The sequence below is a fragment of the Melospiza georgiana genome, chromosome 15, assembly GCF_028018845.1.
Source record: "Melospiza georgiana isolate bMelGeo1 chromosome 15, bMelGeo1.pri, whole genome shotgun sequence".
Classification (NCBI taxonomy): domain Eukaryota; kingdom Metazoa; phylum Chordata; class Aves; order Passeriformes; family Passerellidae; genus Melospiza; species Melospiza georgiana.
Window position 1 is genome coordinate 6,941,327 of NC_080444.1, and position 17,365 is coordinate 6,958,691.

At 43.4% G+C, this 17,365-nt stretch overlaps 1 protein-coding gene across 4 annotated transcripts in view; it reads left to right on the forward strand.

Annotated features, from left to right (window-relative positions):
- The window catches only part of RNF130 (ring finger protein 130), a 55,739-nt gene extending 38,849 nt beyond the window's left edge, over positions 1–16,890 (forward strand). For 2 of the 4 annotated variants that reach the window (XM_058034694.1, XM_058034697.1), the window contains one exon: positions 10,182–16,890. In XM_058034694.1, coding sequence (XP_057890677.1) covers positions 10,182–10,291 — 110 coding nt within the window. In that variant the 3' untranslated portion in view covers positions 10,292–16,890. Of the gene's footprint in view, positions 1–1,056; positions 1,197–1,216; positions 1,311–3,960; positions 4,147–10,181 lie in introns of those variants that run through there. The other 2 variants (XM_058034695.1, XM_058034696.1) reach the window with 2 other exon arrangements.
- The last annotated feature ends 475 nt before the right edge of the window (positions 16,891–17,365 follow it).

Here is a 17,365-nt window from a genome sequence, read left to right on the forward strand (position 1 = left end):
ACACTGGTTGCCACTGATACATGTATACAAGGCAGTGAAACCAATGCAGTTCATAAAAAGTGTTTCTTTAGGCGATGTAGCTAAGTAAATGTCACATTTAAAAAAAAAACCTCACGTCATAAGAAACATAGTCCATATCTAGAAATGCCCTGATCTGAGAGGGAAAAATCCACATACAAAATCTGGATTCTCCACAAAGCCAGTAAGTCACTTTGCCATCCAGTGTTCACCTTGCACTCAGTTGTGTTGAGGAAGAACAGATCTGTTGCTGTGCTGCTTCCTTGTCATGGGTGGGAGAACTGTAGTTTTCACTTTTTACTAATTGCCTTTTCAGAAGGTGTTTTTTACTGTCTTTCCCAGCTGTAGTGCTGCTTGTGCACAGATGGGATGCCAGGGTAAAACAAGAAATAACCACCAACAGTTCATTCTGACAATGTTTATAAAGTAAAGCCTTAGAAAGGGCTCTTGAAATGTTTGTATTTATGAATGACACATGCATTCTTTGGTGCATCAGAGTTAAACCAAAAGCTGTTCAACAGCAGAGTTTGTATTCTGAACTGTTACTGTCTGCCAGGTTGATCCTAGAGAGAATTTGGAGTAGTGAACACTCTTTGATAGACTTCTTTGTATTACTTTTTATTTAATATGTGTTTGTGTCTACCCTAGTATTGAATTTATTTTTCCGTGGGTATATCTGTCTCTTAAGTAGAAAACTGTAGTTATGTTTTACTGTTGAGCAATCTATCCTGATTTTTGTTGGGTTTTAAGTAACACTATAACATGAATTCAGGAGGGAGGGGGCCAAGACACAGTTGAGGTGTGACAGTACTTGGGGTGTGCTTGTGTGAAACACTGCATCTCACCAAACCTAACCCAACCTGACAGTCGTCTTTCTGACCTGGGGATGGACAGAGTTCTCATTACATCTCCCCTTGATCCTGCATTTCACTTTGCATTGTTGAGTAACTTCTTTATCACTAACCCTTGGGCTCAGGCAGGAAATACTGTTTGTGCCATGCTTTTTTTCTGCACCTCTCTCCACTTCTTCTTTGCTAGCCTTCTCCAGTCAGTAACTCTGTGGCTTAACCTCCTTCTGCTTCACCTCCTGGGGCCAGTCATGGCTTAGAAGCCTCTTGCCTTCCGCCAGTGGTGTTTGAGGGAAATATTGGCATCGCTTTCTCCCACGAGTGATTTCCTCCCTTTCCTTTGTCAACAGAAGAATGGTTTATTATTGCCAGTTTTGGCCTCCTCAGTGCCCTTACACTCTGCTACATGATCATCAAAGCCACAGCTAGCTTGAATGCTAATGAGTAAGTAAATACTCAGATGTTTCTGTGCATTTCTGGTGGGTGTGTGTCATGGACAACGTTGGGAATAAAAACCAGCAGAAGGGGGAATATGGAGTTTTCAAGGAATCAAATTCATTTCCTGCTTTTCTCAAATAGAGTGTCTCTGTTAACAGCAGGTTTCAGGGTGACATGTAAAGTCCCTCTTAATTTATATTTAGCTGGGTTGTCTGAGGAAATCTCTTTGCTAAGTAGAGACATGAAAAGGGGAAAACAGAATATTTATGATTATGTTCTAGGTAAACATTAGATTTCTGCCATTAAATTCCTATGTTCAAAATTCACCTGCCAGAGCCAAAACTTACTACCAGCAGTTACCTTTTACAGTTTCCACCTCAATTTTATAGTCAAATTTCATATTAAAAAAAAAATAATCCTGTATTCCTAGTTTGCACATTTTCAACCTGGAAACCCCCAGCCTCCTTTCAGGCAGGCTGGACAAGAAATTACCCTAGCAGATGACTTTCAGTCTTCTTTTTATAATTCTGTGTGTGGCCAAGTATAAATCTATTTTGCAGATCTGTTGACCAGGTACATCTAGTCATTTTCATGTAGGTGTACAGAATACATGGGCTCAAGATGTATGTTTAATCTTAATTTCATTTTTTATTTGGGAAGGCAAAGTGTCAATATCTTTCTTTGTCTCTGAACATCTTGCCACAGCTGAGTTTCTATTAAAGTGCTGATCTCTCTACCAGAAGTGGGGTGAGATCCAAAGAAATGCAGCTGGGAAACGCAGCTTTATAAACATTTTCTTTGTTTGTTTTTTTTTCTTTGAGATAAGAGAAGGGGCTTGGAATTTTTTTTTCCTTTTTCTATTTGGAAAGTATAAGGTGTCCTCAATAAGATGGAAATATGTCTAATAATCTCCAGTGTAAAATTATAGGTATCAAAGAGTCTCCAGTGTAAAATTTTAGGCAATCTCAAGCTAATGATCTTCAGGAGGGTCCATAATACTGGTCATCATGAATTTTTGATTACCACTAATTTGCAAATCTTCCTCCTCTTTTCATATGCTGATTCCAAAAGGGCTTCATGAAGAAAACTTTAGAACTTCAAAAATCCCTATCAAGTCTACTGATTTTTTTTTTCCATTTGTCAAAATCTTGAAGTTGCAGCCATCAATCAGCAGCTTGGTGACAGAGCTGCAGCTGAACATAGTTAATCTTTAATCTGCCTGGAAAAGCAGCTTGGGAAAGCATGGGGCAAGATGAGGTGCAGAACAGGAATGTCTGCATTGCTGGGCACTTGCACATCCTTGGGAAAGGAGGAGAAGCTGGAGCCCATGAAGTCTCATCCAGATATGGGCACTGATAGCAGCTGCATTTCTGCCTTTCCTTGCAACTCTTCTTTTTGTTGCTCAGTGGGATCTGGGACTGTTTTTACTGCAAGGACAAGCTGCTGCACATTGGCAGGGACTTTGGGCCTCCAGCAAAGTGTTTTCACAGTGATGTTCCCTCAGTACAAACAAAGGGTGTGCTGATACAAGGAGAGCTCCTGTTCTCAGTGGTAGGAATTGAAATGCAAGCACATCAAGTGTGTGCTTGAGACAGACTTGAGAAAACTCACAACCCAGCAGCCAGAGCTTCAAAAATCACTTATTTGTGTAACTGAGGTTCTTGGCTATGGCCTTTAACCTCAGCAGCTCTTCATCTGAATCCTTTGGGATCTGAACAGCCTCCACAAGTGCTGCTGGGTTCAATTACTCATTTTAGATACTTTAAAATGACACTAATGCTAAGATTTATTGTTTCACTGACACCTTCCCAGTGCCAGACAAAGAATTTCCTGTGCTGATTATCATGCCAGATATATGGCAGCTCCTTCTCATTGCATTTTCTATTAAACAGCATACCTGCTTTTTATGCTGCTCTCCATGTAAAAAGCAATGCTGGCATATCCTGCCTTTCTTATGGTAGTGTTTCAAGAGGACTCTGAGGGGGTTTTCTTATTGAAAAACAACAGTAGCAAGAATGTGGCCATGTAATATGCTGATGCAAGTAAAAGACCGGAAATTCTGCTTTAAAACTCACCTAAAAACATATCCTGTACCTTTTCTTTACTGTGTCCTTCCCACAGCTTAAACATAGTTATTTAGAGCATTAGTTCTGGAGTTGTGAGTATATACATATTTAACTGTGAATATGTATGTTTGTGTGTGTGTATAATTATACACACATGCATTTTTAAATAGTTGTGATAAAATTAAACATTGTCTAAGTGATAAAATAAGGAACCAGCTGCTTTCTCTAGGTCTCAAAATACCCTTACAGCACCAGTATAACAAGTTTTAGGCAGTGTTTGAAAGGAACAGAAGCAGCAAAGTTTACCTTGCTTCCTAGGGAACAGTCAGAAATTACTGTGTAAGTGTGGGTTTGAACCCAAAAGCCCAAATGTTGGATAGCACCACTTAGAGAAAGTTTTCAGTAGCAGATGGAGTGTCCTCAAAAGCTTAGAAGTGCTCAGACCTCTTGACAGATGCAGACATCTCTTAATGCTCTGGCTTTGTATAATTAGTCATTTTTCACTAACTTACTTTTACAGGATTTTTTTTTAGTATTGGCACTATTAACTTTAACAGAAATATTTTTGTTCCTTTTTTTCTGCCCTGCAGAGCAGAATGCTATTGAAGAAACGCTTTCCGGCCGATTGCCTTGGAGAGAGACACCTATTTTTATGCATCATTTATCGATCATGCAGCACAAGCAGTTATTTAGTACATTCTATTTTTTCATAAAATTTGCTGATGCCAAAGCTTTGTATTAAAGAAAAAGTGAAGAAATAAAAAAAACTTTAATTATGAAATCTTACTCTGTGAGAATTTCATTTTTCTTGGGCTTTCTGTGTTAGTACTCAAGTCTGAGAGCATTTTGTAAATTTTATGAGGTGCTTTATTTCCTTTGAATGATTTTGACTGTGCAGATCTCTATTGTTCTCCATTCATTTGGGACACAAGCTAAGTAGTGGAAATCTCATGCAGTGCCCTTGTTATGATGCCAGTCAAGTGACTTAACTGCCACTGAAGTGACTAAAAAGTGTTGTTAGCAATCATTTGACATCAACTTGTTCCGGAAAAAGCTGGGTCAAGCCGTCAATTCTGCTATAATGGACTTACCTTGACTCCAGCTGAGAATTAATTTGAAATAAGAACATTTTCTCAGTTTCTCCTCCTGTAACACTCCTGGTGGCCCTGGGAGCACTGCAGTATGATTTTTGCCTTGAGGCCAGGCATTGCTGGAGATTTGCAATGCTGTGGTCTCAAAACACAAATCGTAAACCATTTCTGTATTTTACTTTCGCCCTGCCCTCCTTTTGATAAAAGTGAAGCCGCTCTAAACCGCTTCTTCCTTCCAAATAACAAGTGAAAATGCAGCATTTCCCCTGCTGCCATGTGTGAAGCCTCCTTTCCTGTCATTGGCAGGGGTTAGTTTTGGTTCAAATTCAGATCATGGAAGATTGATAACACTCTTTAATGTAGAAGCTCTGTGCAAGCATGTCCTTTCTTGCCACAGCTTCTGCACTGATGAGGAGACAGAGGGAAAACATCTCCCCTCACTGTCCTCACTCTGGCTATTTCATGCAAGTTATGCAAGCGCTGTGTGAGTAATTTCACAACAGTCAGTTAAAACACAGGCCTGAGTCGCAGCCAAATGCTAATGCTTGGCTTAATGAAATGGGTAAATGAGGTTAACAAGTAGGGAAGGAAAAAGTAATTGACAGAAGTTAAAAACTGTTCTGCATTCCATTGTTTTTGTTGTTCTCGGATCAAGATGTAGAAAGTGAATGCTTTCTAATTTAATTAAATGAACAGAGAGAAGCAATTTTGCTGTAGATTTAATTTTTTTATGTACTGGGAACTAGAGGATTTAATTTAATTTTATTTTTATGTATAGGCACTTTTAGAATTTAGGAACACAGCCAGATGCTACATTAAAATAGTTTCTTAATTCTTATTTGTCCATCAGGCTTCAGCTGAGAAGGCAGCTTTTATAATAAGCAGTGAAGAATGTGATAGCTTCAGTGCATTTAATAGAATTCGTCTTCAGTGTGTCCTTGTGAAATTCTGAAAGAAATATGGAAACAAATCAATAGAGCAGTAAGTGCATTTTGAAAGACTGGAAAACCCCATTGGACTTACTCATGAGAAGAAAAAAACCCTCAAACCTTCTGTGTTTGAGGGCTGTGTGCTTCTAACGTATTGCATGTGTCAGCTGAGTGTTGTTGCCAAAAGTGGTGGAATGTGGTTAGAGCATGATTTAGGGAACAAGCTATGATACATGTTTTCTTCACTCATCTCTCAACAGCAGTAGTAAAACTGATAAGTTTGTGCTTGTCTCCTGAAGCAAAATTCCATAAGTGCTATTTAATGCTGTTGGGCAGGGACCGCGTGAGCAGTGCAGTGACCCAGATGCAAAAGGCACCATAATAGTTCCAGTTCATGTTTCTGCTTCAGAACAGCAGCAGAAGGAGAAGTTGAGTGATATTTGGAACAAAAGGGTTGACAGGACTTTTTCGTGCATTTCCCTCCATGGAAGATTTAAATAACTCAGCATCATCTTTTCCAGTTTTTCTTTTGAGCCTCTAACAGTTGTCTCAACAAAGTGTTAATAATGATACAACTTTTGATAGGTTACTTAGAGGTCAGGCAATCAGTGCATGGTTATTTGTTAATGAAATAAATATGTTCAAAGATGGACTCTATATCATCCCAGAAACTTTTGGTTTTTTACTCTGGATAGAGAGAAGGAAATCCCCAAAGTTTTTCAAAGAATAATAGAACCACTTTGGTTGGAAAAGCCCTCTAAGATCATCAAGATCATCAAGTCCAGTCATTAACCCAGCACTGCCAAGCCCACTACTAAACCCCAAGTGCCACATCTGTATCTTTTAAATACCTTGATCCAGCCTATCCAGATCCGTCTGTGGAGCCTTCCTGCCCTCCAGAAGATCAACCCAGCTTGGTGTTGGCTGCAAACTGACTAAGGGTGCACTCAATCTCCTCATGCATATCATTGGTAAAGACATTAAACTGAGCTGGCCCCAGTTCTGAGCCCTGTGGATGTAACTCCATTCCCCTTGCTCTCTGGGCTGAGCCATCCAGCCTGTTCTTACCCCATGTGTGGTGCACCTGTCCAAGCCATGGCAGCCAGCTTCCAAGAGAGTGCTGTGGGACAGTGTCAAACTCTACCAAACAGCAGGGGGACATATCCACAGCCTTTCCTTCATCCACTGAGTGGGTCACCTTGCCACAGAGGACCAGGTTGGTCAAGAGGACCTGTTTTTCCTACACTCACACTGGCTGGACCTGACCCCCTGCTTGTCCTGGATATGCCATGTGATGGCACTAAAATGATCTGTTCCATGGCCTTCCCTGGCACCAAGGTCAGGCTGACAGGCCTGTGGTTGCCCAGACCCCCCTTCCAGCTCTTCTTGTAGCTGGGTGTCACATCTGCTGACCTCCAGTCAGCTGGGACCTCCCCACGTAGCTGGGACTGCTGGTAAATCATGGGAAATGGCTCTGTGAGCACCACAGGGCTACCCCAAGGAGTCACCTCCCTTGCTTGTCCCTTCTGAAGAGTTTTTAGCCATCTGTTGCAGCACTCCGGTTGTGCCAGTCATCCTACCATGTCTTTCAGGGTCTTCTGAGGAAGCACATCCCTGCTTTACAAGGCTGTAAATCAACAGCCAGCACCAAGTGCAAAACTCTGGCCTCCCCCAGCCTTGCTCAGACTTGACCTCATTTATCTGAAAGAGCCACTTGAGTGTGACTGTTCATGCACATGGTAAACAGTGCTTTAAAGTCTTACTGCGAAGCTGGCTTTGAGGAAAGGGCACTTTATGAAATGGTTCCACTCTGTTCCTTAACTGAGAGGGTGTCTAAAACAGATTAAGGTAGGGAGTGCTCTGATCAGATTTCCACAGTAAGGAGTCTTTGCTGGAGGATCTGTAGAAGGGACTGCAGCTTGTGGCAGAAGATGGCCCTGATTAATGACTAAGGGCATTAAGATACTTTCAGATGGAAAAGGAACACCAGGTGATACTTAATCCTGGTGCACCTGCAGTGCTGTGTCTCTTTGAGTTTTTGGCCTTGGTCTTGTCCTCATTTTGGTGGCATTCTATGATTGGTATAAAGATCAGTTCCAGGGTATATATTTATTTTCACACTCAATGCAAGTTATCTGAAAAGTTCTTTTAAAGCATTTAATGAAGAATAGTGGCAGAGACCACTGAAGGATTCATCTTCATGTATTAAAACTGCGTGCAGCTTTCCCATTTGTTTTCTGTACCTAAGGGATAAGTCTTGCTCTTTCTTGGTAAGTGCAAAAGAGGAAGAACAGATTCATAGCTGAATTTGGAACTGCGGATGTTTTTACTTGTCCTTAAAATACATTTATTCAGTAAATTTATCAGCTGGACCAATGCCACATTTTTAAACAAACAGTAGCAATTTTCTGCATTAAGAGGAGTATGGCTGGGTCACTGTGCCCTGCTGCTCCAGCCATAAGCTGTGGGCAATGCTCCTGACCTGGTTAATGGAGCACCTGAAGATTGAGTGGTGGAAAACACTGAGCAGCAGCTGGAGTCTCAGCTCTGGGCTGGCTGCACTGGATGGGACAGGAGACAATTAGGAAAAGAATGAACGATGTGTCTCAGAAATGGTATGGAAGCCAAGAGATGTCTATCTGTCTATGGAAACATGCAGCCTTCCTGGAAGTGGGTGGTTAAAATTTCCTTTGCCAAGAAGGACAAAAACGTCACAGTAAAGAATTTTAGAGGTGTTTGACATACACTGTCTATTTCCAGATTTATATTAAATACTTGTTGTCAGATGACCTGCTCTGCCTGTTGATTAAATCTCTCCCTCCAGCCTGCTAGAGTGGAAGTCTGGGTGCACACAGAGGAAATGACAGCCTGGGCTGTCTGCTTCCTAATCCCATGTTTGATTTCTGTGTAATAAAAACAAAAGCAGCACCAAGCTTTTAGAATCCCTTTACTTTATTTGAGCATTGGTTGTGTGTAACATTGCAGCAGGTGGAGGAAGGGGGGATGAAATATCCAATATTCACAGCTTATTTCAACTGCAAAATAAGACTCACTCATCAAAAAGTAAATGATCCTGACCCATAACACAGTCTTGAAGCCAGTTTTTTCTGGTATTATTTCATTGCAGGTTCAGGGTTTGGGGTTTTTTTGCTGGGATCATAGAATACTTAAGGTTGGAAAAGATCTCTAAGGTCATCAAATCCAGCTTTTGGAAACAGACCGTGATAATCTGGAAGTCACAGTTCCAGCTTTATGTTTCCTTAAACACTCAGCCTTTATTTATTTATTTGTTTATTTATTTATTTATTGGCTTTTATTTTAAACATTGCCCAGTTTTAGAAACCTGTAAATTTGGGGGACAGTTCAGATCCAGATTTATCATTCCCCACCAATTGCTTCTGGAAATATATTCCAAGATATCCCACTTGTTCCAAGTACCTGAATACAAGTTCCTGGCAGAGTCAACAGTCCACTGCAGTGTAACCACTAATTTCACTCTTGTTTTGGTTAACTACAAGATCAAAAATTAATTTGCTTATGACAACTTCCCATTCTCATTGTAAATGGTGGAATGAGTGTGTGCGCTGACTTTTGCTTGTGAAAGAGGAGCAGATCCATTGCCCCACTCCATTTTCCTGCTGGGCCCTTGTTAGCAAAGGGCACACAAAGTCTATCTTTTGAATGAGTAGGAAAAGAAAAAAGGAATTTTGGACAGTAGCAGCTGAATTCTTATTTTGTTATGTCTTCTTTAAGGTCTTTATTTCAGAATGGGACAGGCTGGGCTCAAAATTTGGCAAAGAAAGGGGGATTTAAGCAGCTAAAATCTGCCAGGGCTAAAACTACAATTCCCTAAGCATTTTATTTCACTGATGCCTGAAACTGGAGGCACCTTAGTTTCTTGAATGCCTTTTTGATGTACTTGGAAGCTTTTCAGTTGCCTCCAGTTTGGCTCATGTAGCTGTTGTAATCTAAGCAGCCTTGCTCCCAGCTAATCCCCCCTGGGATCGAGAAACCAGGTAATGAAGTGTTTTGGCCAAGGGCCTGATCTGATGATAGATGCTTTCAGAGAGAATCGTTTGTACAGCAGGAGGGCTGGGCTCCTTGCAAAAACACATCTGTGGATTCAGAGAGCCACAGGAATGCCAGGCCACCTAGGAAAAAAAAATAGACTTCCATTCCCCAGTTTATCAACAGCCGCGTGGTGCTTGTTTCGGTTATTGCCAGTGAAAAGAGGGTTGGGTCTCCTTGGTTATGTGTAAGGAAATCCATAGGTGGCTGTTTCTAGAAGGTGACTCGTGTGCATGGAGTTTGCTGAGCTCTGGAGGAGGTCAGGCTTTGGTGGAATGATCCCTGGGGGATCCCTCATTCTGCCTGCTCCTTCCTTTTGACCCCGAGCTGCAGCACTTTGTGCTGGTGCAGGGCACAGCGCTTTGGTGCTGACCACAGATTTCAGGGTCTTCTGGGGAAGCACATCCCTGCTTTACAAGGCTGCAAATCAACAGCCAGCACCAAGTGCAAAACTCTGGCCTCCCCCAGCCTTGCTCAGACTTGACCTCTTATCTGAAAGAGCCATTTGAGGTGTGACTGTTCATGCATATGGAAAGCAGTTGCTTTAAATTGGCTGGGGAGCAGAGGAACAGAGGTGAAATGTTTCATATGTTTGTAACTGCTTTGTGTTGAAGGCTGTCTGTTTTTTCCCTGTGTACTGTGTTTGTATCCATCACACAGGTATGAGGATGTTTCACTCAGTTCATGTGTGTTGCTAACGTGGTTTTGTTCTACCTCTTGCAGGCAGTCACTTCTTCCATCGTAACTCTCTGTCCCCTCGAAGCCTGGTCTACGAGAGCGAGTTCTCAACCATCGAGCCTGCCTTGGACATGTACGACGAGAACAAAACCTGAAAGGAATCCATGCTCCTTCCTGGCCCTTTTTCCGTTTTTTTCATTTCTCATTCCTATTGTTGTGTACTCTTTCCATGGATCTCCTTTGTCTGAAGAAGAGCTGCTTTTTCCAGAACACGAACCCGCCTTCTCGTTTGCACAGACGAAGACCAGCTGTGGTGGATTCTGAGGGTGGCATCTTTGAGGTGACAAAGAGCTGTGACAAGCAAGGTTGTCTGATGGAAATTGCTGAGTAACAGCATGGGGAGCTGTGTCGGCCCAGCCGTGGCGATGCAGGAGAGGTTTTACGGTGGCCCTAAGAGTTTGTGCTGAACTGCAAATGCGTCTCTTACACAGGCATCTGCTGTTTCCGATTTTTAAGTTGTCCAGATGGTTGGGCAATGTCAGAAAGGGAACTGGTTGTAGAGGAGATGGCCAGTGACTGGTAAAAGCACTCGTATATCTCGGTCAATCCATAACCTTACTGTGAAATAACCCCTTCTGGGAGGGACCTTTATAAGTGCATTGAGTTTCCTACAACCCACTTAACCCCGGACAGTGGCAAGCCAGTCTGATGTTCAAGCTGCAGAGAGGACCAGCATTTGCAGAAAGATTTCAAGGAACTTGGTGCTTGGATTTTTTTCTCCAATTTGATTGAAGCAGGAGAAAAATGGTATACACAGAATATACTTTTGGTCCTTCTGTGTGCTGAAGTCAAGTGAGTCTCTCTCTGTAGAGAGGACATTCACAGAACCAGCACTTGATCTACCTAAAAATGATTAGACTTTTTGAAATATGCAGGAATCAAATTAGCTTTCTTTCTCACGTAACTTTTTTTTGGAAGGGTGGGGGGGTAAAAATCCACCAAATTTTTCACTGAGATTTTTTAAAAGCCAGCATGTTGGCATTACACAGAGAAGAAAAGAGGTAAGCTTCTTATCCCACTCTCCTGTTGAGATCTGCAACAGTTATTTAACAAATACGTTCTCTGAGCTGTGCCCTTTCCCACTGACATCAATAATGGGAATGCAGAAAGCAGGAGAAGAAAGGAAAGCAGCTACTGCTTTGACACGCTGCAGGAAAAATCAATTTTTACCAGCATGTGACAAAAGCAGTGAGGAAATGGATATTGTTTGCAAGCTTCTGAGAGAACAATGCAGAAATGGAGAGCGAGAGAGGAGCCTCTGGAGCAAAGTCATCCACAGCGTTCCTCAAATGAGCCGACATGGAGGAGTGAGCGCTTCTGCTCCACCGTTTGCTACCAGACAATGCATAGCTGTTAATGAATGTTTGGATTTTTCTCCATTGCAGTCTAAGTTACTGTAGGTGTAGAAACTCATTTGTGTCCTTGTAATGTGAAACACAGTTTCACCCTCTGTATAGGAATCTTGAGAAATCAGTTAAGCCAAAAAGAAAGGTAAGACTTATCCTGCCATGCTTTAATTTCACCTGCTTTTGCAAGCAGGGGAATTTCCCCTCCTTTATAATGTTTTTAATTGTATAGCAATCTGCTTAACATATATCCTTTTCTGAAGTGTGATTCAGCTGTGTATTTAACATGGATGTTCAAGAGAAAAAGAAAAACCCAGCTCTGTAAAATGAGGAAATGAGCCTCTTTGCTGAGCATGCTTTGACTTTTGTTGCTGTGCGTCAGCTTTATTTAATCTGATAATTCAAGAGTGGGTGGCATGAAGTGTAGGGAGGTTTTTCTCATAATACCCACATTGATATTTACCAAATGCACTTTTATTGCCATTCAGCTCGCTCTGGAAATGCACTGAAGCCCCAAACTTTTGTAAGAGCACAATTTTGACACCCACTTTCTCCTCCAAAGCAGAAGTGAAGGTCACAGGAAGTGCCACAGGGGCTGGGGCAGCAGCTGGTCGTGGTCAGCATCCCTCCTCTGGTGCAGGGCAGGCAGCGACAGCTCCGGGCACCCCCGGCGAGCCCAGGCACAGCTCCCCATCCCAGCCCAGCTGAGCTGCACCCGGGCCCAGGCACAGCTCCCCTGGCTGAGCTGAGTCTGGACAGGGCTCAGGGGCAGCACAAGGGCTGGTTGAGCAGCCCCTGTGTTTGTGATTACATCTGTGAGAGCAGCAGGGACACGTGGGAGCGGCGCCTTGGGAACGCAAACGCCTGAGAGGAAAATCACCATCTCTCAAGGATGTTATGGGGCTTGTTTTTATCCATGAGGGCAGTCAGGTTATGATAATCCCAGATACCTGGGTTACCTGGTTAAATGCCATCATGTCTTAGTGTCTTCCAGCCAGCACAGAGCTGCTCCAGTGGGGTTTTGGGTAGGACAGGCTCTTGTAGCACTGCGTGGGCTGCTGATGCCCCAAGCAAAGCCTTCTCACAGGGGCTGCCCCATCCCAACACAGGGATTTCCCCTGAGGCCACTGGGAGTCACTGGGGCACAGTTTCAGCACAAAACCAAACCTGATGATTTCTGACCTCCAACTGAGCCAACAAGCTGTGTGCCAGAATATACAGAAAAGCTAGAAGAGCTTTGGAAATTAAAAATTAGAAAGCACAAATCCCCTAAAGACAAAATAATAACTAATGTAATTTGTATTTTGCTAAATCTTATTTCTAACTGAATATCTTGGCTTTAAGCTGGGGGAGGGCAGGTTTGCCTTAGTGGAGATCAGGGTCTGGCACAGCAATGTAAAAATGGATTTGTGCTGTAGCATCTTGGATAGGGGAGCTGGTATTTGTAATTGACATCCTGGATTTGGGACATCTTGCAACACTGGAAAAATTAAAAGCTTGTTCAAGCAATCAGTCCCTACGTGCATGCCAGGACGTGCTGGAGCAGGCCTTCCCCAGTTAGTCATATTTAAGATGGGGAAGAGGCACCACAGCAACATGGGTGATTTTTTTCTGGGCTGTGCTGGTAAGTTTGAGGTTTTCCTTTTAATATTAATCAGTATATAAAAAAAGCTTGATGAGCATTGTTGTTCTTGTTCTGCTGCAGTGGTGCTGTGTGTGGTTGAGTCATTTCACAGAAGTAAAATATACAGCAACCTACCAAGCACTGTAAGTGCCAGTAACTTGGAAAATCATTTTCAAGTTTAAAAAAAAGTGCTTCTTTTAACAGGAAAACATTCAGTTTATGACTTCTACATATAAAAAAAAGCTTTTGATCTCCAAGTATTTTCCTAAAGTATTTAAACCCCAAAACTTTGTCTTCTCTTTCTCAGCTTCCTCTTCTATGAAAGTTTTGCATGTTCCCATTAGACATTTGTAAAATCAAGGTTTGCTTGTGTTCTTAGAGGATAATTGCCAGTAAGAAACCAGACTGTAAGTGTGCTTTTTACCTATAATACACAACATTAATTATTAAATTTGAAGCATGTTAAAGTTTATCTAATGACCCTCACAATTGCTCCCTCCAGTGAGCTCATGTGTTGGAATCTGCATTGTCCCTTTGCTCTAGGATGCTTGCCCTGGCACCTGAGGATGCTGTAGGAATAGCCAGGTATCCTGCATTAGCCAAAGAAAAACCAAAACCAGTTTAATAAACATGTCTAGGACTATGTTATGAGACTTTCACACATCTGTTTTCTTTAAACACATTCATGTAAAATAGTGCAAAGGCTTGGGAGAGCCAAGAGCTTTTCACCAGCTCCTGGAAAGCAGAGGGAATTCTGCAGGAAACATGGGTCACACTGAGGCTCTTGTTCAGGACTTGTTCAGTCCAATTTAGGTTTGAGGTAGTGCCACAGTCAGTTCATGAGCAGAAGGATGAAGGCACCAGGGTTGAGCTGAAGTTCAGGCAGCTCTGCAGCCTGATTACTGGCAAGTGAGTTGACTTAATTATTAAAAATATTTGTTATTTTGCTTAGCTAATAGTAATTTGTTTTTTACAGCACAGGAAACAGCAGAGCAGCTCAGAAGCCAAGGCACAGTGGGGCAAAGGCAAGAGCCACGGGGCTGCTGCCAGCCCTGCAGGGTGGGGAGAGAAGGACAGGAGAGCTCAGGAAACACCTTCAAATTCCCAAGTAAAGCTTTTGCTCCTTTTTCACCCTGTGTTACCCAGCCATACTTGACCTAATTTTCCAGCCTGAGCGGTGCAGAAGAGTGTGTGATGTGCCATGACAGCTTGCATATGTGTTGTTATATTTAAAGATATCTTCACTTTTTCCTTTCCCTGCTAGACTCACGGCACCGCAGGGCAGCCTCAGCTCTGGCACACTCGGTGGAAACTGGTGAGCAGGGGAGGGAGTGAGAGAGGGAAAGATGTTCCAGCTAAACAGACTGGGGGGAAATCAGGGCAGAGGTAGACAGCACTTCAGTATGCTGGTGCTCATATCTGCTTTTTTCCCTTGTCTTTGAAATAATTAAGAGAAAAAGCTCTGCTCCCTACCCCTTCCTTGTGGATGCAGTGACAAAAGCAGGACTCCAGGTGGGATTTTGCTCCTGATGCAGAGCCATGATGCTCTGTAACCCCCAGCTAGTGATGTCCTGAGATGTTGGCCAAAAACCCCAAATTCACAAGGGCATGTCAGGTTTACCTGGTGCTTGCAAAGTGCATTTTTGGGAAATGAAATTTGGTCACAGAGCCTTTGCAAAGCACCACTAATTGACACCTTGTTATCCGTCTTTCATTAACCTAGCCTTTTTTTAAAGCCTGCAACACTTCCAGACACTCTTAATTCTAATCTCACCCTTTCCACTCCACCAGTTACTACTGGCTTCCTCCTCCTCTGGAGAGCTGGGTGAAGGTCCCTGTTGTGCAGGCACTGCTGTCCACTTGTTCTCCAGCATCTTCATCACTGTGCCATAGCCTCACTGTGCCATCACCATGCCAGCCAGCCCTTCCAAGGGGATGCATCACTCCAAACCAGTCACAGTCTGTGGGAGCCCAGAGGTTCCTGGTGGGCTGTGCTCAGCCAAAGCAGGGTCTGTGGGATCTGGGCTCTTGTGGGATGCTCATTCTCTGCATCACTGAATGGAGCATCCTTTTGCTCTTCTGCCCATTAGCCTCATAAAGATGCTCAGAAATGGATGTGTAGGTTATGCAATAACATCTGAATATTTTTTCTTTTTTACTGCAATAATGTCCAGGGTCTCTGGGCTTTGGGGACCTGTGGTAAAAATTGTTGCCCAAAAATAGTCCTTTTCCTAAGGAGTTAATAATAAGTATTCATATTCATACAAAGTAAGAACTACACAGTGTTTTATTGAAAGTTGAAGCTGCTTAGAGTGATTTCAATGCCAGGCTGAGGTGTAACATTAGCTGGTGTCATACAGCTGGGACTGGGGGTTTGCAGCCCAGAAATCAGATGGACATGTACGTGGAGCCTCCCTCTCTCCTGCTGGGCTATTCCTTTCTCCACTTGTATCCAGAAGCCTCTCGGGAGCCAGGAGCTTTTATTCTTTTCCCTGAGCTCAGCTGTGTACATTTATGTGCCATTTGCCTTTTTTTTTTTTTTTTTGTTTGCTGCTTCTCACATACTCCGGGGCTCGCCTTTGCTTGGCTCTGACTTGATCTTCAGCTGCCCAAACCCCTCGGGGGCACAAGAGCCATTAATTCCCAGCAGAGCAGCTCTGCAGGGCTATGTTAAGGCATAGATCATCAGATTTGCTGTGGATCCCCTGTGCCTCTGTCTGTAACACCATCACACTGTCTTGTGCAGTAAGAGCTGTAGCTGCCTGCTCCTTACTGGGCTGGTAACCCAGACTGGGCTGCACTGGGAGGGAGGATCATACAGAAAACAGCTCAGCAACCCTCCCATGCTCCAGCACAGGAAAGTCTAGGCGTGAAAGTAAACTTGTTCTTTGCTGCTATTAAGCCAGGCATGTTTAATAGAGTGTTTGGGGCTGTTAAAGCAAAGCTCCTGGTGCAGGTTCATGAGGTCCCAGCACGGCAGCGCCCCAGCCTGTTGCTTTCTACTTGTGCTGCAAGGTGCTACATGAACAAGAGACTTTCCCTGTGCCACCACATCAGCAGGCAGACTTTCCCCACCCTATATGTCTAGGCTTAGCTCCCAGCACTGGTAAGGTCTGCTGCACTGCTCCTGTAAAGGGGAATAACCTTTTGGAGCAAAAGGAGTGGTAGCATTGCTCTTCTGCTTGTCCCATCTGCCCTGCTGCAGTTTGCAAGTAGGTGTTAAATCCTAAAAGCTTCTCTGGATGACCCGTGCCTGTCCAGGATCACCTGCTTGAGGCCATGGCTAACTATGCACTGACTCCACCAAAACAGGATCATTTTATCACAGCAGAGAGGGGACCCCCCAGCCTTTGGGCACAGGAGACTGCAGCAAACAACAACAAAAACCCCCAATTTGCGTGCGTGTAAAATGAAGAGTCTGTTTGAACTGGCTTGCTGCCAGGTGGGTCACACCGGTGTGACCAGGTAACCTGAACACGCCAGCAGTGCCAGGGGTCTGGGGACACTGTGGGGACACAGGGACACACAGTGCCCTCCCGGCAGCCACAGCTCCCCAGCCCCTGTGGAGGTGTAGCTCGCCAGCAGCAGAACTTGTTGACATGTTTTGATGTAAGTATAACACTGTATTGTAGTTACGTGGTATATGCCAGTATGTTCATAGTGTATACCAACTAGTTAGGGTTTGCTAATGTACTACATTTCAATAAAAAGCAGTTTAAAAATACGGAGTTTGTGAGTTTGGTGTCTGAAAATATGGGAGAATTAAAGCACCACCCAGTGTCTCCAGTCCCTCCAGCATTTCTTATAAATCTGTCTTAGAGGGTAGTGTGGAATAACATTGTCAATAGATCCATTTTCAGAGAGGATTTTTCCCACTCTGGTGTAAATTTTGTTTTTTATTTTGCTGTACTACTGCCTAGAAATCCAAGGCCATTGAGGGCCACATGGCTCAAAGTGGCTTATGAATCTGCTGGAGACACAAATCCATCTTCTCACAGTTCTTGTGACCTTTAAGATGGGACAGAGTGAGCAAGAACAGTAATAGCTAAATAGGGAAGGATCTTTTCAGCATCTTCTCCCAGTGCTCAAACCCTTCCCACAGGACACCCAGCCTTCAGAAACCTCCCTGCTGCTCCCCAGAAACAGCCATGCCGTTGAGGTGAAGGCACAGCCCTGCAGGCTGAGCCAGCTAATAAATA